Source organism: Excalfactoria chinensis, chromosome 5, assembly GCF_039878825.1.
Source record: "Excalfactoria chinensis isolate bCotChi1 chromosome 5, bCotChi1.hap2, whole genome shotgun sequence".
Classification (NCBI taxonomy): domain Eukaryota; kingdom Metazoa; phylum Chordata; class Aves; order Galliformes; family Phasianidae; genus Excalfactoria; species Excalfactoria chinensis.
Window position 1 is genome coordinate 43620082 of NC_092829.1, and position 22794 is coordinate 43642875.

At 46.7% G+C, this 22794-nt stretch overlaps 1 protein-coding gene and 1 long non-coding RNA gene across 5 annotated transcripts in view; both read right to left on the reverse strand.

Moving 5' to 3' along the window:
• LDLRAD3 (low density lipoprotein receptor class A domain containing 3) overlaps positions 1–9621 on the reverse strand; it is a 109441-nt gene extending 99820 nt beyond the window's left edge. For 3 of the 4 annotated variants that reach the window (XM_072339211.1, XM_072339213.1, XM_072339212.1), the window contains exon 1: positions 334–461. In XM_072339211.1, the coding sequence (XP_072195312.1) occupies positions 334–367 (34 nt within the window). In that variant the 5' untranslated portion in view covers positions 368–461. Of the gene's footprint in view, positions 1–333; positions 462–1928; positions 2040–9470 lie in introns of those variants that run through there. The other variant, XM_072339215.1, reaches the window with a different exon arrangement.
• A 981-nt stretch (positions 9622–10602) lies between these two features.
• LOC140253630 (uncharacterized) lies at positions 10603–16788 on the reverse strand. Its single transcript, XR_011903920.1, has 4 exons — positions 16635–16788; positions 16282–16516; positions 15295–15538; positions 10603–10721 (listed from the first exon to the last, which is right to left on the reverse strand). It is a non-coding gene; the product is annotated as an uncharacterized lncRNA (long non-coding RNA).
• Positions 16789–22794: the final 6006 nt, after the last annotated feature.

The following is a 22794-nucleotide window of genomic DNA, read 5'->3' on the forward strand; positions in this document are numbered from 1 at the left end:
GCCCCGGGCCGCTCCCGAGCAGCTCCCCGCCCGCCGCCAGGCACGGCGCCGCCTCGCCCCCCTGCCGGCCGCCCCCGGCCCGAACCCGCCCCGAGGGGAGGCCAGGATGGCCGCACGCCCCCGTCTCGAGCAGCCCCCACCGCCTCAGCCCGCCCGGAGGTGGGGAACAGAAGGGGAGGGGAGAGGAGGGGAGGCCGGCGGCCCCCCGGCCCGGCCCGCCGGGCGCCGCCGGGAGGCGGGGGCGGACGTGAGGCCCCGCGCCCTCCCCCGCCGCGCCGAGCACGCCCCCTCGCCGCCGGGCAGCGCCCCGGGACGGCCCGCGCCCGCACTCACCCGCCGAGCCCAGCAGCAGCCACAGCAGCCACATGGCCTCGGCGCCGGCCGCTCCGCCAAACTTCGGGGCTGCTCCGCCGGCCCGGCCCCGACGGAGGAGCCTGCGGCCGGGGCGGCGGGCGGGGAGGCGGGGGAGGACCCGGGGCGGTGCCCGCTGCCGCCCCGCCCCGCCGGACGCCCCTGGCCCGGCCGAGGCCGCCGCCCGCGGGTCGCGCCCGGCCCCGCCGCCCCCTCGGGCGGGGCGCGGAACTGGCGCCGCGGAGGGCTCGTGGGCCTGGCGCCTCGCCCCGCCCTGGCAGCGGGTGGCGGCCGGGGGCTGCGCGCGGTGGAGCGTGGGGGAGGCCGGGGCTCGGCCTGCGGCTCTTGCGGTAGGAGCTGCGCCCTGCCGCTCGGTACCCTTGCGAAGCTCCGACACCCGGCGTTCGGGAAACCGGAATCGCGGCTCTGCCTGAACCCGCTGGGCTTCAGCAGCAGCAGCAGCGGGCCTTCTTTTAAGGAGCGTTAATTTTCAGTACATAATGACCGAGAGCACAGAAAGCCACCGTAGCTCCTGAGCCATCCCGCTTTTATGGGAAAATCGCTGTCTCTTAATTAAGCAGTACCTTTTGGTTGTAAAGTATTCCCCTGCGTGTGGCAGTGCATAAGTGGATCTGCATGCTTGCAGAATAAAGTTTAACTCTCTCAAAAGCTTGCAGCCTGCGTTTAATAGCTGGAGAGAAGGGCTTAGTGCGTATGTTATTTTAGCTGAGAATTAAAGCTGGTTTGTAGCAGTAAAAAGCCGCTAAATTGCTTCTAAAACTGCTCAGCTCCTCTGCACAGAAATACCATTTAGGCAGAATTGTTACAATTGGTATCTAATAAAGCTGGAGCAGCTTGTGGAGATTGCTTGGTAAAGGTTTTGCATCATTCCAAAGGACGGTTTAGCCTGTGTTAGTTGGTGGTATTTCAGCCCCTCATAGTTAACCCGTGGGTGACGTGATTAAAAGCTAACCCCTGCAAAAACAAAGACCCAGCGAGAACCCTGGTCACCGTCCCAGTGAAAGTGGAGCACACCAAATTGGCTGCTTCAAAGCATATCACAGAAGACTTATTAGACCTTTTTGCTCCCTGCTGTGAAACCTGCTGAGATGAGTCAACCACGAAGCTGTCTCCCACCTTCCTTGCAAACTAAAGATGGCTACTGCCTACATATGGGACTCAGGCGATGCAGAAGGAATGGCGTTTTCGGAACATGTAAGAAAAGCTGTGTTTTGGATGAAGACCAAAGAGTATATACAAGTGATAGGGAGGGACCTAGGTAGATCAAAGAGGTAAAAATATTGCAAAAATGAAGGTGCGATCAGATGAAAGGAGCTGGTCAGGTGCAGCTGAACCCCATGTTGGATCACTACAGTCTACTCTGCATTCTCAGTAAAACCTGTTTCTGTGTGTGCTGGCAGTTCTGAGGGTGTGTGTGAACACTGGCAAACCCCAGACTCCATTAAGCCAGCAAGCAAGATAAGAGGCCTGAACATTGTAATGGAGCAGAACCACAGATCTCTGATTTCCCCCCCCCCCCCACTATCAGCTATCTGGATGGATTTCCAGCTTCATACCTGGAAGCAAGATGCGATCCCAGCTCTTCTGCAGACTGCGTGGCCTTGAGGAAGTTGTTCATGTCAGCCCAGGCTTTGGCTCTCAGCGAGGCCACCCACACCACAAAGATGCTGGAAGGATAAACAAAAAATTCTAAGTTGCTCAGAATGTGGTTGGACTCTGAATGCCTAATAGTAACGTGGGGTACCAGCAAACAAGGGAATCTACTCCCAAAAAAAGATTCCTTTATTGCGTTTATTAGCTTCACAGCAAATTACGCCAGAGTAATGAAGAGCTGTGCTTGGCCTGTGGTCTTGGCAAGGCCCATTATGAGAAAGCCACTCATTGTAGCTTTGTGCATGACAACTGAAGGCTAGAAAGGGAAATTTTCAGCAGAGCCAAGCTTGTCAGAGGAGGCTTATTTGTATCAGCACAGTTGCTGCTAACCAAAGCTTCTGGTGCTTCCTTCACTGCTCTAAAAGATGTGGGATTTTTGCTGCTGGATTTGCAAGTCCAAGCACAGCTTTACCTGCAATGAAATGTTGGGTCCTCTAATTTATAAACTTCCCAGTCTCTGAATAAATCAGGTATTCTCTCAGCAAACTCTATGTTAACATTTGGGTCGCTGGTAACAGTGGGTGTAAGGATGTCTGCCTCTGGCATCAAGTTTGTTCTCCATTACCGTGCTGCAAAGAGCTGGCATTTTAAGCTCTGTGTTGCAAATCTGCTACTGGGATTGTAGGTTTTGGACCCCTTTTGATTACACACTCTTTTGTGATGCCCAGATGAAAGATGCTACATAAAGGGTTTCTTGCCATAACATTATCCAGATATTCATTGAAATATATCGAATCTCTGCCAATTACTAGCCTAAAGAGTACTCTTTTTAGGGTACTGCAGACTAAGGAGCATTTTCAGCTCAAACAGGCAGATGTGCTGGTTCTTCCTCTGGGGTCAAATCATTATTTGCAAATACACTGCAGAGGATCTGCATCTCCAAGAGGACCAGACCTCTCCAGGAGCTCAGGGTAGCATTATACTCTGCATGTTGTAAGCTGAAACTCGGGTTTTTGCCTTTCTCCTTTCTGAACAGTTCAGTCTACAGATCACATCTTTTGACTTTGAGGCACAGGAGCAAAACACAATCATGTCTAGAGATGCAGTCTAAACTTGCTGGCTTCAGTCCGGAAATAGCACTCAGAGGGAATTATCTCCAGTCATTTACACGTGTCATACCCAGCAACAGGATTGATCATGATGAAAATTTAGGAATGTGTTAATTAAGGATAAAAAAAAAAAGTAATAATACATTGCAATATTTGGTATATGACCGACTGCCACTTAGAAAGGCAGAGTTTGGCACTACACTTAGCAACAGCTTTTTGATGGATTCAAAATAATGGTAATTCCATTTTTAATAGACTGCAGCAAAACGATAAACATAGATCCACATACTTTTGTTAAATTGTCATCATCATTAACACCTATCAAGTTAAACAGGCATACTAGAATATCAGCCTATATCCACCTATCCATTAGGATTCTTCTCCATTATGGCTTTGCAATGATTTGATCCTTAGCTCTCCACCAAGCTTGAAGCTCTCCTGACTGCTGTGACCTTGCTCTCTTTAGAAAAGAGATTTATGGATCGGTTTTCTAAGGAGGAGTCATAATAGGCATCCAGATCCCCTCCTATCACTCCTATACTTCTCTCACATCTCACCACGTAAAAATGGCATGCAGTACCACAGCACCCGTCATGAAGGTCAGAAACAGCTTCTAGACATGCAGTTCCACCATCAGCCTTCTCAGAAAAGCAGATGGGACTATGACAAAAAGAGAGTAGGACAAGCCTCCCTGCCCTGTGAACACTGTGGGTTGCTGAGCCCCCAGCAGTGGGAGGCAGCTGGGCACACTAGTGCACTGCCCTTGAGCCCCTGAAGTCCCAGGAGCCCCACCAGCCCTGGTTCCCTGGTTCCAGCAGCTCCACTGCTCACAGTGCCCGAGACACGAGCACAGCTGGCACAAGGACTGCTCTCTGCAGAGCTGGCCTATTCTGTATTCTGTGTGAAGAAAGAGTTTTAATGAGCATCCAGAAAAAGTGTGTTATGACAGACCCAATCTGGGATGTTCTGCTGGTACAAATTAAGCTAGCTTAAGAGTTAAATCCTCCTCTTCCTCTCCTGCCTGGATGTGGGCTCTTCATGGTAGAAGAAGCACAGAAACTGTAGCACTGCTTGCTCTCCAGTAGCTGCTGGGCTTTCTGTTCCAGTGGAAAGAGGAGGCCCCGGAGCTCTGGCTCATTCATTTTCATTTTATTCTTCGCCTATCACCCATCTGCAAGGAGCCCCCTGCTGTGAAGCTCTCATTTGGCCTGAGCTGTGGTTGTAATGGCATTCTTGGTTTCTGACTCAGAAATCAGAGATGGAAAAAGCATGCTAGGTCAATCTGTGTAGGGTTGTTCTCTGTATCTCCTGCCTAGTGCCCTCCTTCAGGCCCATGTGGAAGGACTCTCCCTGTGCTCCAACAGAGCACCCCAGCATCTGACAAACTTTCTCCTCTGCCTCCTGCCCACACTTATTGTGGGACTTGTGGTGAGCAAAGGCCCTTCTCCTCCTCTTTCTTATGCCACAGGCATTTTGCTGCTTTGCATCTCCATTATCTTCATTTCAGCCTTGTCCTTCTATCCTTCCATAGCGCAGATTCATTAATTGCATCTGTGCTAGTGCACAATGGCTCCACATTTAACCCCACAGGCTGCACTCGGTCTGGGGCTTTCCCCTGTCACCAAAGCCATGGCAGGGAGCACTATGGCTGCAGCAGCACATCACGGAGCACTGCTCCATAGCAGGGCAAGGGGCTTAGCTCAGTGCTCTGCCCACTCTGATGGCAACTGTCAAGCATTACCAGATAACACCTATTTATTCCCTGATAACACTGAAAATATAGGATCCCCCCACAAGCTCTATCACTTAGGGAGGATACAGCTGTTTTCCCTTCTTCTCACTTTACTCCAAGCAATGCTACACTTCATCTAGTACATTTTCAGAGCAGTTCTCCCACTCTCACACCCACAATGCATGTGGCTGTCCTGGTGTGTCCAGACAATTCTGCATCTCCACATCACTTCCTCAAGCCAAGCAAACTCCCAGTTTCAACTACTCTGATACAAAGGACAAAGTTTGAAATCAGACATGACAGTGAAAGGTAATGATGCCTTTTTACTTTTTAATCCTCCTCTGTAGAGCAGCAAGGCCACACCACCAGATTCAAGTGCAAAGTAAAAGCACTTTCAAGAAATTTGACATATTTATACGTACACATATAAAGCGGGCAGTTCCATAGTTACAGGTTCTAGCTATAAAGCCAGACAGAAGTCTTCTTGATTGCAAGCTCCTCGTTCCCACCCCTCAGCTCAGTTTTACCATCCCTGACCTTCCGAGTACTTGTATTTTCTGGAGGGACTGATTAGAAAGCCATTGTGTTTGCAAGCTTCTTCTTTTTTTTTTTTTTTTTTTTTTTTTTTTCTAATTAAAAAAGTAATTTTCTTTCTTTGATGTGAATGTCATTCGTTGCCTAATGGCAATATTTTCAGCAAATGATTTCAAAATAAGTCATCACAGACTGAACGTAGGACAGCAAGATGATTATGTGGTTCCTGCTCCTTCCGCTCACCTCCTGCACAGTTAGCATAGCTGTACCTTTCCTTCACATAATGGGCAGTGTGTGAAATTTCCAGGCTGCTTCCAGAATCCAGAGTAGGCAAAGACAGACAAACAGCAAGGATTATTTGTCAGCAAAGTAGATAATCAATAAATGAATGCCCAGATCAATACACATCCTCTAGCAGGACCACAGCAATTAAGCTCCGGTTGCCCTTAAAGAGGCTTTAACAAATAAATAACAAAAGGCAAATCAATATGTCCGGATGGTAAGAATTTGGTGTAATCTGCAGGAAAATGCCATAAAACTACATTATGTGTGTAGATCCCCAGCTAAAGTAAGATGTTACACCAGCTATCTATGCCACCTGAGGGCCTGACAGTTTAACTCATGCCTCCAGTTCAACACCTATTTTAAAAGCAGTGTGCCTCTTTTGCTCTAGGTCATGAAAGAAACACATCATGAAAGCCTCTTTTTACGTGCATGTGTGATGTGCTATCTCACACATATGCCTTTATAGACAGCACAGAGGAAACGCAGCAAGAAGCAGAGAAGCCATTAAAAATTCAAGGCTGGGATGGAATGGAATAGCCAGGATGTTGAAACCTTCATGGGAAAAGAAGACCTAAGCTAAAACTGCATTTTCAGAGTGTCAGATCTTAAACTCATTCTTTTGGAATTGAACCGTGAGGTCCTTAATCAGACAAGCTTCCTTAGAGCCTGAAAGATGGTCTTGACTTCATGATAAGATAAGAGATGAAAAAGGAGCCCAACTTATGTCTTCTAAATTCTCCTGAAATGCAAGGCAACAAGATGACGGGAGAAGGTCATCTCTAGAGTGTTTATAGTTCCTATACCTAGCTAGTATTCTAAAAATTGTGAATGCAGTCATTTTGTGTTCTCTATAGCAAGAGGGGCTTTTTTTTCCTCCTGGCTCAGATGACCTCTGCTGCTGAGGCTGGCTGGCAGCACAGTGTTGGTAGTAGTAGGGTACAAATAGCACCCTGGGAAGTACAAGAGGCTCAGTAGAAATTTATGACCCGCACAGGAACTTATCCAGGTTTCTTAAATTTTCTGAAGTGTGAGGGAGTGCCTGGTGACTATAAAGACTTCTTAATGATGTGTCATTTTGAGAGCATGGGAAAAGGGGGAAACACTGATGCTTGCAGCATGGTAGCACTAACGACACTGATTTGAGGAAAGCACACCTCTCATTTCTTGCCACAACTCCTGAAGACTGAGGCTTTCTGACTGAGAAATGGGCTGGCTGAAGGATGCTGAACACGTAAGATAATAACACAAGCTTGTGTGGCCAGAGGTGCAGTGCAGGGGCCAGCAGCATTGAGTCCTGCAGTCCTACTGTCAACAGAGGAAGTGGAGTAACAGCTGAACAAATGTGTCCTGCCAGACCTGTTGTCCCACCCACACCACACACAGTATGGATGCAGATATAGCACGCATTTAGATATGGGATGTTCTTTGCATGCCTTTTTAGTCTTTGTTGTTTGTTTGTGATCAGTGTGAGGGGCAGGAAGGGAACAAGACCCCATATTGTAGCACGGACTCGTTCTTATTTTACACAAGAGAGCAATGGCATATTGCACTCACTTTGATGGTTTCCTGGGTCTGCAGGGAGTGCTCAGTAAAAGCTTTCTGCTATGTCTGGATCGACATAACTGGGATTGTTTGTCCCATATGAATTGAGCCAGGAAGTACTGCAGTATGTAGATGGGCCAGATAGGAAAGCAAATGTCACTGACAGGTACGATCTAATTTCAGTATTAGGCTAACAATGTGACTGATGCTGAGCCAGTAGGAAATGATTATGGCCTAGATTAGATTACACATAAAATGTCAGAAGAGCCCTTCTCTATTCCCACAGCCCTTGCTCTCGTGTATCCCTGCCCTTCCCCACCATGCTCTAGAGAGCAGCAGCCCCTTGCCTCCCTTCCATCATGCTCCTCTTAGTGCAGGCAGTTTAGAAAGCTATATAAGCAATTACAGGCTACATAATAACGTTCCATCAGCCACCTTCCCTTGCCCTCTCTTGAAATCTCATTAAAGAAAAAAAAAAAAGGAAAACCTGTCTGTATGGAAATCCAAAGTGACCTCTCCTACACATGCATTAGTATTTGTTTCACATGCCAGAAGCACAAAGGGCTTTTCATATCCAGAGGCTGCTGGTTATATCAGCAAGGCAGACAGCTCACCAAAGCAGCATCTCCGGTGGCTGCAGTCACGCCTGAAGCTTTCTGGCCAGGAGATCCTCCTGGCCTACTGTCAGCTGGTGCCCCTCTGCAAAAACTTCCACTTTTCTGTCCAACAAAAGGAGCAAGTGTGTGCTGCAGAACAGGACAGTTTATGTTTATGAAATGTGCTGTCCTGCCTTACTAAGAGAGAAGCCACGTTTGTCCATTTTCTGGTACTGAGCAAAGCAGCATGTGAGGTTTTGGAGACCATAATAAGGCTCACAGTGCACAAATGGATGGCAAGGCATCATGTAAGAAACTGTCCAGATGACTTTAGGAGAGATGGTACAGTTTGAATGGATGTAGGGAAAGGCCACAGCATCATTTCTAGAGGAACTGTTGTTCCGGTTTTATAGCAGGTGTAGGAACAGATACAGAAGAAAGGAGTGATGGATGATTCCTGCCTCTTAAGAGTACTGCTGCAGAACAACAGGGGTTGTGCAGACAGTGAAGACCTTGTATGTCCCCACACTTGGCAACACATCTTCAGATCCCTGAGAATCATTCTGCTTGAGTTCAGACAGATCTGAATCAGCCCTGATGGCACAAGTGTATCTTAGGCTTGAGTCACATCTGAGATAAGAAAAAAAGGAAGCTACCACTGACTTGGAACTTCATATAAAACCAGCACAGATTTGCATCTGAAAACAAAATGTCCCAAAGTCCAAAAGGTTCATTTTTTTGTAAGCTGGTCCTAATGCCCATGAAATGGTTTCATTTCTGTTTGTATTACACTTAAAAGCTTGCACTAATGTTGCACAAACACCTACCATGTGCTTATCCTGCATTTACATGGCCAATAGGTTGACTGATTTGGGTTATTTGTTAACTGCTGAGTGTTTATTTATTTGGAGTACTGTTAGAAGCCTCTTAAGGGTGACCAGAGCACTATATAGGAATCCCTTTGGACTGGATTGTAAAAATTTAGTGATATAAACAGGGATTGCTCCTCTGAGCTTGCAGACATTAGAGGATGCGAGGCCCTAGCAGAGCTGTTAGAAATGCTGGCAACTGGACCTGCTGGGATGGCACAAAACCAGGATTTTACTTTATTAACGCTCACCTCATGTTTGAGCCACTCATTTCTTTCTAAATTTGACATTGTTAATGGCTAAACTGCAGCTTGCACTGAGATTTGGCGAGTCAAGAATAGCCTGGCCCCTAACCAGCTAAGAGGTATCATTTAAAATACAGCCTTCCCTACTCTGTTTTGTGCACAAGATGGAAACTCCAGCTTAGGAATACGTCAAAGTATAAATTCCTATCCTATACAATCTGTCAGGATGATAAAGCACAGGAAAAGAAAAATAAACTTGGGAAAATCCTATGGCAAGCAGAAATGAAGACTCAAAAATGAGGAAAAAAGTTGTAAAAGTGTATTTTCAAGAGTGAGAGGGATCCTGGCAATATTATCAGTCCATCATGATAAATCTCCTATCTTCATTTGATTAGACTGTAAGAAGGCATCATTTTTTTCTATGTTGTATGACATGCATGGCCTATGTGCAAAGACCTACCAAAGGCGCTCACAAATCCTTCTAAGAGAGGGGCGCTCTCAAAAGATTGTAGCACTCCAATAACAAAATTATTCCTTGCAGCATGTAGGAATGAAAGAAACCCTTCTATTATGACATGATTTTTTGCCCTTACCTCTTACGTCCTCCACCTCCCTTTTGGTAGCAATATCAGGGAATTCTTCAGAGCATCTGTGATTCATATTTAACAGTCTGTCTTCATGAGTGCCATTGCAGGGAGTCACTGAGGAATATCTCCACAGGAAGCATCAGAGAAATGCAAAAGCAGGCACCTGAAAATAAATAAATAAATAAAAGAGTTATTAAAAATGAAGAAGATACCTTTAAATTTAACCTGCATCCAGAGGAAAATAATGGATTCTTCAACCAGGAATGGGAAAACAATTTTGCACTGCAGGACTATCCCAGAAAGTCTTGGCCCTGGCAGTACTGGAGTGTTGGCATCCCTTTTCAGCACAAGTTATATTACTTAAGCAAAAGCATATCCTATTCCATTCATTTTCCTTCTCATGAGCCAAAAGCTAACCCTTGCACTTCCTTGTGATCGCTTTCCCTTTGTTTTTTGTCAGTTTGGATGCCAGCTCCTCAGTGAGTTAGCACCGTGCTCAGCCTGAGGAAGGCCTCGCTCATGACTGAGACCTCTGTGTGATGCTGCTACAACAAATGCATTTGGAGGAGGGTCGAGGAGCACCAGCTCTGAGAGGATGACTGGAGAGGAACTGGGGGCCAAAGCAGCACCTCGAGTCTCGCCTGGTTCCACCTGGTCCATCCTATGGCAGCAAGATCCCAACCAGCATCACACTGACAGCTTGCAGAGGAAAAAGCCAGAGGACAGCTGTCACACCTGCCTGCACTTCATCTCGCAAGGTTTAGTTATCATAAGCACTTACCTGAGACACTCACTACCCAATGACTATTAGAGAGCAGTTAAGGTCAGAAAAGTGATTAGTTCACAACAGTTTTCTGACTTAGCTGAGGGGCCTTTCTCATCTTTATTGAAGACTATTTGCTTTGCCAGCAGTCGTGTAATTTTCTGCTAGGTAATCCTGAGCAAGTGTTTGAAATCTTTTCTAGAATTATTAGAAGCTGAAGGCTGAGTTATTGTTCTCTAAGAGAGCCTTTTCCTTCACATGTTGTCTCTGAGCTCAGCATCCATACAGTCTCTCGTGCTGTCCCAAACGAGAACAAATACACAGTTCTGTAGCTCCTGAAGCTCTACTGATTAACAAAGCCAATTAGTAAAACTTACATTATACTGCTGATTTAAGACATTTCATTCTGTATGCATTCTGTTCCGATTCACAGATATCGTATTTATTTGACAGGCAACACCCCTGAGCAGGAATTCTGGATTCTTTCACGTGGGCTGAAATGAAGAAAGTGATACATGAGCAAACACAGCGATACAGATCTGCACTGCCTGCGTCCAGCCTTCTGCAAAGGCATCCATCATTTTCAGCATCAGGCTGAGAATGTTACATTTGTTTTGACTGTGCTGGAAGAACAAAGTCTCCTCATCCCACTGCTCTACTAGCAAAAACAAATGCCGATAGCAGGGAGGAAAAACATTGTCCTTGATTTCCTATCCCATCCAATGTAATTATTTTCTTTTCATCTTTAGGCTCGTTCTTTCTGCCTCCTTCCCTCCTTCCCTGTGAGCCTTTTCCAGTAAACAATGGCTTGGCACTTTTTAAAACTCTCCTGTATATTCTGACCCAAGTCACCCCTCCTCCCCCCCCCCCCCCCCCACAAAAACAAAATATGATTATAATACCAAATACACGTATAGAGTTGCATTGCTCACAGTCCTGCTTTCCTCCATGGGGTGAGTGTGCCCTCTTTTGTGTGCAGTGCACACCAAGACAAGCTCTGCTCTACAGACAGACCTCCAAGCTGGGGTCCTGCTGAGACGTGCCAGGGACCGTTCCAGAAGACTTACTGTGTCCCCAACAAGCTACACGTCTTTGGAGAGGACAGTCATCCTTCTGGCCAGAGGAAGGCAGTCATAACAGCTAAATGATGGACTTCAAAGCTTCCCCTGCATTGTAAATCCCCAGAGCAGCAGATGTGGGCATTGTAGTGGTGAGCAAAACTGATCAGTCTCATTTAATCACGTCACACCTCATTTGTGTCATAAGTGTCAGGGAGCTGGGCACAACAAGGTTAATGGGCTGCAGTGCATCACCGGTCAGTAATCAGATTAAGCGGGCGGTCACCCAGCGAGTAGCCCCAGTTGCATCCACCCTGAACACTGCTTTCACCACCTGTGCCAGGCTGGCAGGAGGGAGGGCAGGCCACGGCAGCCAGGGGAGTGAGGTATTGCCAGAGCATGGGCCTTGGTGGAGTACAAAATAAAAACTGGCATGACAGACCTGGAGCTGTCTGTGTCTTCATACACTCTGTCTTTTTAGCACGGTGAGGGGTCATTAGTATGGGCGCCATTATTTTATAACTCAGCCCAGCTGCTGGGATGTGATGGGAATTGCTGTGGTTCCCCTGGAGCAGGACGGGGTGCTGGCACACTCTGGCTTCCAGGACCAGTGCATCTTTACCGTGAGGCTCAGGCTCAGCAAAATGGTCACTTCCATGCAGGGCTGGAGCAAAAGGAAGCAGAGATGAATGAAGGACGTTCCCTGAATCTGGGAGCCAGGGAGGGTAGTACAGGCCTGTGGGGATTGTCCTGGGAGAAAGCCGATAATGGGAACGCTTGCAAAATCCAAACTTAATCTTTTGCGCTGCAGAGAACTAATCCTCACGCTTGACATTAATCTTTTCAATGGAGATAAAACACCCTTATCTGCCATGTTGCTCATTGAGCCAGAAGGTAGGGCCTGTGGTCTTCCCGAGTGGGAGGCAGAGCTGCAGAAATTTTTGCACAGATGTTCTCTTTATGCTGGCTGACATCTCAGTGTCTCTCCTTTATGACAGCCCACCTTGGCTCTCCTTTTAAGGAATGTACCTCTTCAGTTATTATTACTTTTGTTCCTTTAAAGAGATAGGCTCCAAGAGTGAATACTACTACACCTGCCACATGCCTTTGCACTCAGGTGATTCAGATGCTGGCCCAGTACCTCCATAAAAAGTAAGATAAGACTTTGATATGAGTTTCTGTGGAATCAGGAAGTGTCAGACTTCACTGTTTGAGATAAAACTCGGGGATATAATCCTTTGCTCATTGGCAACCATGCTGTTGCAGAGCAAACCAGCCTGGCCAGAGCTAAAAGCAAACCTCAGAACAAATCTCTATGCACGTGCCTTGATCAGCAATGACTGCAAGTAGAAGTAGACCTCAGAATATCTAAACCATAAACACAGTACACAATTCCCAAGGTTTTTAGCTATCTCCAGGATTTGTGAGCAGCAGAGAAATGGGAGGTAGCAAGGAAAGTAATCGAACCTCCTATATATCATATTGATTAAAACACAAGGAGTGCCCTTCAAGGAAGAACCTTGCATTCGGAGGGAGATATATTGGCTGGTCTGCCAAGCTGCTTCCAGTTCCAACAGCAGTGATTCAGGACATCTGACTGAATTGCCATTGATAAAAACAAATCTGTGTTTTCAGCCCCTCTGCAGTCGAGAAATAGTCCAGGAAGGATACATGTCTTAATTAACCCCTCGAGGACAGAAGACAAAGGCAAATAACAAGCAGAATAGTGCACAGATGGAAAGCATTTTGACAATGAATCCTTTGAAGGCAGATGACTCTTTGTTTGTTTTCACAAAAGAAAAATGCACCTCTATCTGGCAGCCAAATGAAAAAAGGTCACACAGCACTTGAGTTGCCCAAGAGTCTGATTTCAAAGATCCAAATGATGCACTGTGTGGATTTCACCTACTGACTGCAGCTTTTTGTTGGCAGGAAGGAATTCCAGCTGTGCGTGGGCTGCAGCTCCGCTACACAGGAAAGCATGACAAGTTGACACCACCATTTCCTCTGAGCAACAGATGCCCACGTGTGACATTGCTTGGATCTCCCACTTCAATGGTGAGAGCGAATTGGGCCTGTCTCAAGTTTTGTGCAAGCAGGTGCACTCACAAAGTGAAACTGCAAATTAAAGCAAGAAGGGAAAAAAAAAATAAAATGTTTTTTTCCATCACAGTCTGTGCATAGGACACCTGTGCAGCAAAGAGCAAAGTGGAAGAGAAAACAATTTGAACCAGCCTGCACAGATGGGAGATGCTCTTCTCTTTCCTGCCAACGGAGGCCGGATCCTGGCAAAGCCCAGACCCTGTGCAGCAGGCACACTGCTGGAAGAGCTGGCGGTCACACAGCAGAGGAAATGTCCACAGCCACCTTGGGAAGAGACTGGCATCATCAGCACATCAACATGTTCTGAAATGCTCCTGTCTTCAGGCAAGAAATGTAAAGGCAATAGTCATACATGAGGAGAGAGAGATACAGTGTGAGCCCCAATGACTGATCACAAAGAACAGTGCTCTGAGGTTTCCTTCCCTTTGTTCCTTTCTCTTCTGATCCCAGCTCTATCCCTCCACTATGCCAATTACTCAAATTGCATTTAGGCACTTGCTCCCTGTGAGCAAAGCCTCTGTTTCAGGTGGGAAAAGACATAGGGGAAGATGGCATTAATTCAGACAGTTGGGCAGGGATGCAGCGAGTGGCCATACCAATGTGGCTGCCCCTTTCAGGGCAGCATAGCTTTTAAAATCTCTGCTCCCGCTGTTTTCTGTCTTGTATTTTGACCTGTCACTACATAAGCCTGAAGGGGCATTTTTCAAACTCTTTTGACCACCTCTGACCAACCCACTTTGGTCTAAGTGATATTTTCAGGAGATTTATCTAACAGCTTATCATCTTTCAAGTGCCGAGAGTGGCAAATGCATCCCTGGGGGATCCTTCTAGCACATCATCACCTCACCCTTCTTATTAATAGGACTATCCATCTCCAAAGGCTGTGAAGCTCTGGTTACACACTCTCTGCCAAAAGGATGTGGGGAAATTTATGGTCTTACTGTTTGGAAGTAGCAAAGGTGTCAAAACAGAAGAAAAGCCTAGGGCCTGGCTGTGATGCCAGTGAGAAGTGGAAGCACTGGGGAACACTGCAAGACAACGATCACCCACAGAGAGCTGCAGAGAGGGGTACTGCAAGCCTCCCCTGGCTGACCTCAGTACTGCCACAGCAGTGGTAGCCAGGAAGGTAGAAGCACTCCAACATCACTGTCCTCCCCCAACACAAGTTTTGGCAAGGGGAACCCAAATGAAGGGAACCCAGGCTATAACCAATTTATGCACTGTAGGAAGCTGTTTAGCAGGAACAGTGACTTTGGATCATTACTGGTTTTCAGTTTGTCTTTGAGACAAGGAAATAAAAAATGAAGTCTCCAGCAAGATTTCTGAACTCCTTCAAAACAACAATTTCCTGAACATTTCTTGCTACGTTGCCTTCCGTGCACTACTGCCTTCATTCTGTTTATTTTATTTCATTTCATTATCATGTCTTTGAACCCCGAGCTTGCTGCCCTGCAGTCAGCAGGGCCCTGACTTTTTTCATGTTTTCACAGCAGAGTCACTCCAGGATGACAAATGCTAGAAATAAACGATGGATCAACACACTGAGCATCTGGCATGTTTTGGAGCCAGCCTTCAGCCTTCCATCTTTCTCGACACAAATTAAAATCCCAGAGCTGAACAGAGGTTTGGGGAACTCTCAGCAGACAATCAGGGATGTGGCTGCACTGGACACCAACATTCTCACCACCAAAACATCTGACCAGCTCGAGTGCAGATTAATCCCATGCCCAGATTTCCTGATGTGCCAAACCAGGAGAGAGCTTTGGGCAGGGAACTCATTCAGATTATCATCAGTACCTGGGCTGAACAGCTTTCCATCACAGTCAACCACAAGAGGTCACCAGTGAGTTCATGGGGCCCGTGGCCATCAGGAACCACCTATCAAGATGCCTTGATCTTCCCCTACCTGTGAAGGAAACACAGCAACCTGGGAACAACGCCTGGAATCATCCCCATCGCTGGATGTGATCCTGAGATCCAGATGATGTGAGGCAGCAGGACATATCTTGACAAGCAAGTGTCACAGCCCACTGGGCCAGGAGTGCAGCTGTCACAGAAACACCTGGGAGCTCAGGATGGGAACACGCACGCTGCATAATTCACTTGTCAGCCCGCTGGGCTGTTTTGTTTTCTCCACTGATGTTTTCATTCTGACAAAAGCAATATGGAGGGGAACAAGGTCAGCTCTTGCTTGCAAATATGAGCAATTTTGAGAAGCTGTTCCAGAACAGATCTGAACAGCCTGAATATTAAAGAGCCAAGATGCAACCCAGCCATACAGGAAATAATGGCAGCCTCTTTTGGTAAAGCACATTTAGCTCAGCTCTTGACCAAGCAGTGCTGGCATTGTGTTGTTAGTCAACCCACAAAATTGCACCTATCATCTCTCCCTTCCCCCAGAAAGACCTTGGGGGAACATCCTGTGCAGTCTGACTCTCCTCCATTAAGTTTCCCCTCCTGCTCTGCACCACAGTCCATAAGGTAAGACCATGTAAGACTGAAACTAGTAATAAACATGTCACATTGAGCAAATAGGACACACAAACTGAAAGGAGTGTGGATACCCAGTAGTGTTCAGACTGCTGAGGGGCCTTTGCTAGGCTGCGTTTCAGTGTGACAGTATGAGCCTTTAAACTACATCGGTAGTACAAAAGCAGATATATAGCATCTAAATGCTCTGTCTCTGAATTTCCCCAGGAATCTTAAATCCTTGAGATCACACACTCACATGTGGCACTTCTGTTCATCTGGATGAGAGAGGAAACATTATGCATAGACAGCTAACATAATTTTCAGTGAAAGAAGTAGATATTATGACAGCTAGCTTCTGTTTAGGCCAGTAAGAATTTGAGAGTGTCTGAGGATATATTACATGAATATTGTGCATACCCACCTCTTCTCTACCCCTAGACACAAATCTACTTTCCTTAGCTTCATCACTATGAGATGTCTCGTTATATGGTCACAAATCAAACACCTCCAGCCAAGCTGCAGCACGCACAGCAATCAGGTTTCCAGGTCTTTGACCCTCTTCTTTCCACACTTGTCATGTTTCAACTTGTCTTGCTCTGCTGCTCCTTCACCACCCAGCACAGCCCATAAGCTACCTTTGCTTCTCCAGTTACTTCCTGGGGAAAAAAAAAAAGACAAAGATTTTAAAGGATGAAGAGACAGAAGTAAGCGTGGGCAAGTGAGAAGTGTAGTTGGAGGAAGGAAGAGCAGCGCTCATTGTTTCATAAAATTTACCATATGTTGTCTGGCTTCATTACACAAATCTTGTATGTGCTTGTTTGATGATTTGATCAGCTGTTGACTTCATTTCATACTGCTGCCAATTCATGACTTGGCTGATTTGACTTGAGTTGCAACCCCAGCTCAAGGATTGCATTTTGCTCATTTTCAGTCATTTTAGTCACTAAGGAAAGAAGAAAAAAAAAGAATGAAAGAAAGAAAAAGAAGGCTGCTTTCGAGATACTTAAATGATTCCTGTGTCCCTGCAGAGCTGCCTGCTGGTACATCACAGGCAGCCACGCTGTCCTGCTCCTCTCTGCTGGGACATTTCCTACTACAAGGCAAGTATTTTGAAGATTATGAGGAATACAGAGAAGGGACTTGCTGGGCCACCAAAGCCAGTTTCCTGCAATCAGAGATAAGTGTATTTTATTATCCTCCTTCATACACTTCCCATATAACCTTGCTAACATAGAGCTTCCCAAAGTAACAGCATTTCCCCTAGAAGGTTATGCACTGCTACATATGAACCAATGGTGGTTCAAACAACAACTGCTGCGTATTTTCCTGTAAGCATTTTATAAAATCAACATGAAGAGATGAAACCTGTTTGCTGTTGCTTAAATCTAGGTGTTTTCTTCAACAGCCCCGCTATCAGACAGAGATGGGCAGAGCTGTGTGGCTTCAGCTCCACACAGCAAAGAACACATGGTAAAGAACAGGGAGCATTTACTCCAGAGATTTTTTTATTAATTTTTTTTTTTGCTAGATTTTGGATGGAGGTGCTGAAAATGTATGCATTAATCACAACTGCCTTTCATTTGAATGTGTCCGTGTACACGTAATAGCATGTCCATAAATACAGAACACACAAACAGAAATCTTCCTACGATGTAGTCAAATCAGGCAAGAAACTACAAATGCAGCCATAGTGGCCCAGGGTGTGCTGATGTGCTCTGCTCACCAGCTGCTCTTGAGCAGACACAGGGGTTGGTGAAGGCTATGCACCAAACAGACCACGTACAACTGAGCGCTGGGGAGAGCAAGCCATGGCCATGGCTACTTAATCGCTGTGAGAAAGGTGTCAGGATGGTTCTATATCTAGGAGATACCGACAAGCAAAGGAAAGATGGAGGAGCCTAGCAACGCTCCACACTTCTCATCACACCACACCCCTGAAGGACAAAAGGATCTGAGCAACAGCACCACAAACTGTATTAATGACAATTAATTTCCAGATCCCAGCAGCAATAGATGGCAGAGTTTTAATCACAAAGTTTGAAAAGGATGCAGGTAGTGAGAGAGAGATTTATGACCTGACTTCTGATTTGCAGAGGAACTGAGCATCTGCAGCACCCATTAAAGCAGGAGGGATTTATGGGTGCCCAGCACCTGTGAGGGCAAGGACATATTTGTCTTGTCTACTCTGCAGATGGGGAGGAAGCCACAGAAATAATACATTTCATTTGGAAACTTATCTCTTGTCTTTTAGCAGGAGCTCTCACTCCTTTCCTATCCCTTTGGCATTGTTTGTCTCTCTGCTGATATTCCTGAAAGATCAGATCAAGGAGGGATGGGAAAGGTTTATTCTGCATCCCTTAGGGTTGCCAGTGACAAGATGTGTCCTGCTCACAGGGGCAGATTTGCTCATCAGGGCCTTTCTTGCACCCTGCCTCCCCCCTCACTAGTAGGGACACACTTTCACTGTACATCGGTAGCAACTTGGTATCCACACAGCCCCTATCACTCCTCACCCTGTGAGCCACACCACAGGCCATCCAACCCATCTCCTCCTTCAGTGGGAGAGAAAGAGGAGAGAAACCACAGGACAATGGGTGACCCTGATGCAGCCAATTATCTCCTCTGTGGCTGACCCCTTTGTGGGCCATGGCCCTCATTACATCTTAGAGCACTCAGAGATTTATCAAACACAGGCTGGTAGCTTGCAACCCCTCCCTCACGTTTGGATTCACACTTCATTAACAGAGAATTTCTCTTTGGGGAATCGAATTTCTTCCTCCTTTGACCCCAGCTTTCTACTCATTTCCAGTCTTCTTCTTGCCTAGCCCCAGGAAGAGTGATTATGACCTGGATCAGCAGCTAGGAGAGGAATCCAATGCCCTCAAGTCCAGTGACTAATGACAGCCACTGAGGGATGAAAGGATCCCCACAGCTCAGAGGAGCTGACATCCATCCCATCACACCCCCTGGCCTCTCCCCAGTCAGGAGCACGAAGGTGGCACTGGGCATGGACACAGCAGAACCACATCCAGGCTAAGGCGTAAGGACCCAAAACCAGGCAAAATGCTGCTCACCCAAACCACCTACCTTTTCCAGCTTGAAGAGAAAGTGTTTGCTTGTCATGCACTCCAACAGGGAGAAACTGGTCATCTTAAAACTATTTGGACTTTTACAGCAGGGACCTTATTTTTCCACCTCTTTCCCCCAACACATTGCAGTTGGTTGCCTGCTGGAGGTGGGTATGGGGACACCCTCCCCACATGGCCAACAGTAAGGACTGTTGCTGCCTGCAGCCTTCTCGTGTACTGTATAGAGGTGCGTTTTTTTTCCTGCGGTTCTGACATTTGGCTACACAGAGGAGATAAAGCCACCTGCTGTGAACAAGGCCAGTTCATTACCATTGCTCTTTTAAAAGCTACTTTTTAGCTGCTTTTCTTTGTCTTGTTTTTTAAAGCTCAAACACAGACTCCTATGGCACCATTGTGGGCCTGGAGAACAGCGTGAGAATTTGGGTTTTCCCCAAGTCAAAGCAGCCAGCTGTCAACAGCTCCTGCCTCTGAAGGGAGGGGTGGCCAGGGCTCGCTGCTCACCCCTTAGCACCACGAGTAACAATGCAACAGCAGGGTGGGATGCAGCCTGACAGGTCTCATCCCATTCCAACTAGCCACATTCTTGTGTCTCTTTGAAAATGGTTTTTCTTCCCTCTCATTCCACAAGCATTTCTCCTACAGGGGCCACACGCAACATCATCAAGCCCAAGCCCATGGAGAACTGAATGCTCAGCAGCTGTGGACAGCAAGGCACGGCATGACCCTGGGCCTGCTGAGAACACCAGGGCAAGCGAGAGCAGCCTCTGGAAACCACAGGTCTCACTCCACAGGTCCATTTCTCTCTCAGTAGAGAGTTGTTTGTGGGTAGACAGCTTTGCAGGAGGAAAAATAAACAAAACCAACCCCAAAACCACATTTTGGTCTGAAAAGGTAACTTTGCCTCCAGAAAACATAACATCTTGCTGCCTCCAGAAACACACGGCCTGACCCAAACCAGAGAGTACAAAGCAAAGCAATTTCAGCAGCTGCACTGACATTCCCCACAGCTTGCCGCATTCCTCCCACAGGTGGGCAGTTTCCTTTTTATTGTGGGTTCAGACCTCATTTCAACTTTCCAACAGCAGGACTTGTTACTTAACGTCACGTTCATCTGCCCCCTCTCTCAACCTTCCTTTTTTATTTTTTTTTCTTTCTTTTTTTCCTTTTTTTAGCTTTGCAGAAGCAATTATTAAGCATGCATTTAGTCATAGGGAAAGCTGAATGGCAGTGAATCTATTCACCAAGGAGACATGCACGCTGTGCGCTCTGGCCTTTGCTGAATTGCAGCTGTGCCTGCTTTTGGAGTGCTTCCAGAGGTGCCCTGGAAAGCAAATACTGAGCAAAAGTGGGAGCCCAATCAGAGCCTTCCTTCTCTCCCAGCCACTGGCTACACCATCACTAGACCACACTACAATTAAACCCCTCTAACAGCAGGTGAGATTACAGTTAATTAAGAATTTGAGAGCAGACCTCCTGTAGCCATGCAGAGAAGCTACCCATGTGATGACAGGAAACAAAGGACACGTGAAGAGGCGCATCTCCTCTTGGCTGCTAGTTCAGACAGATGAACACAAGCCTGCAGGGCTAGTTCAGACATAGCTGTGGGCCAGAGACTGAAGGCAGGTGTTTATGCTGATTTTCTTGCTGTCAGCTTGTGCCAGGGCTGCTATGAGAAAAGTGGTCAGCTTCCCCTATTGCCTTGTATCGCTTTCCTCAGTAGGCAGTCATGGCTACAGGAGGCAAGAACTGCAAGAAGCTGAACTTGTTTATACCACTTCCATGTTTATCCTTTGGTGAAATGAATAATCCTCACATTTATCTTTGCCAGTTTTGTAAGCTGCAGAAATACATGATCTACCAGCTCTTGGAAAGTCTGTTCCAGAAGGTGGTTTGTACACCACTCCAAGGGAAACAACCTCATATCTGCAGTGGGTATGGAGTTGCAAAGTGTGCTCTTTCTCCACCAGCAGCTTGGCTGGCCTGTTTCTTGCTAGGACCAGGCTGAAGGCAAATTTTAAACTGAGAAATCTCCAAAGGAAAATAAAAATTCAGGAATATATTTAGATATTCAAAAGCAAGATTCGAAATAGAAATAAAGGCCCTCAAAGGTCATAACCTAAGAAAACATTTCCCAAGCTCTCTCTATTACAGAGCTTTGCTTGATGGGAATAGCTGCCTCATCTGCATAAAGGTCGCTTTCAGGCTCCCATGCCTCTCTGATGGAGGGAGAGCAGTATGAGGGGTGGGAGTAGCAAGAGGAGAGGCATGTCCATGTGATGCTCTGTGGGTTTTTTTGCCTTTTAAAATATTATTCTGTCAGCTCTGATCATGCATTGGCTTCCATTAATTCCTCGCATGTGAAAGCAAACCACAGAACAACTGACATGAAGTTGCCACACAGCGTTATCTTCATCTGCTTGTGTTCTGACCTGCTAGAGGCAGCATATAGCCTTGGCAGATGTTGTTCTGTGATGATTTTGTGGTCCTCTGTGGTTTCTTTTTGTTTCCAGCTGCCTGAAGGGAAGGAGCATGTTTCTCTTCCTTCTTGGCTGGAGCAGAAGGAGGCGAGCGTGACTCCTCAGCTTGGCACTGCTCTTCCCTGCAGCCTGTGCGATCAGCTCCGCTTGCCTCACAAGCAGCAGACGTGAGGGCACTACTGCCAGGCTGTGTGAGACACTGGAAGCATTAGAGGCACAGGTTGAGCAGATGATTTCTGTGACCTATTGAGAGTCATCAGCTGCTAAGGAGGTGAAGCGTGCAGGCAAGTTTTAAACAAAGATCTGGATTTTGGATGTTTCAGAACAGTATCTGCAACTCTACCAGATAACATTTAATATTAAAAATGAAATAAAAAGGTTAATCAGCTCTTACCTTCCCTCACAAGCTCCTGAACACCAGGGTACAAACAGGGCTCAACTGTGGTGCTCTCTGGGGTAATGAGTTGTCACTTTGGACATCGTTTTGCAGTGCTCCATTTCTTCTTCAGCCCACGTCCACCTCTCTGCACAAAGTATTTCGGTGGAAAGCCATCACAAATCACACCCACCTAGAAGAAGGAAGCAGTCAGTGGCAGCCTGGTTCTGAGGTACTTTCACTTCAGCTCATGCTTTAGGAAGACCATCTTGTAGTGCTTTCCAGCTAGCAGAGAAAATGGAATGCTGGATGTGAGCTCATGCACACCAGTAATTTCCCTTCTCTGAGTCCAATTTTATGTATAAAGGCCAGAGAAGTGTCAAGTGATTAGTGGCACCTTAGATTTGGATAACTGAATTAACTCCCTTGAAAGATGTCTGATGCAATATCTGTAAGGAAATGGACACAACAAACTCTGAACCTCTTCAGACCTCTTTTTTTTTAATGCCTGGAGACTTCCTTACTGAAAGCTCCGTAAGGGAGCAGGGCAAATACTGCCAGGCAGCATTCAGCTTTCAGTGCCCTAAAGAGAAGTGATGTGGCCTTTGAGAGTCAGTCCCTACTGGAGTTATCTGTGGAGCTGGGAAAGGAGGGAGGGAGGTGCCTGGCAGCACCAGTGCAGGCTGCAGTGAGAGCCTGCAGGACTTCAAATTCTGGAACTTGGTGCAAGGACACCAAGTGAATTTTTTTCTCATTCCCATACAGCAGATGATTAAGGAGCACCAGGTTGAGTCTGTTAGGCTGCCTGCAACTGGAAATAAACCTCTTGCAGAGGCTCGTGTCTACGCTCAGCTCACAAGAGGGAAGCCAAGCAAGGACCAGCTGTGATGGCAGCAGTATTGAAGCCATACCGAAAGCTTGCTCCTGGGTCTATTTCAAACAGCACTTCTTCCCATTCCTACCTCTGTCATTGACTGGCTGCTCACTTGCTC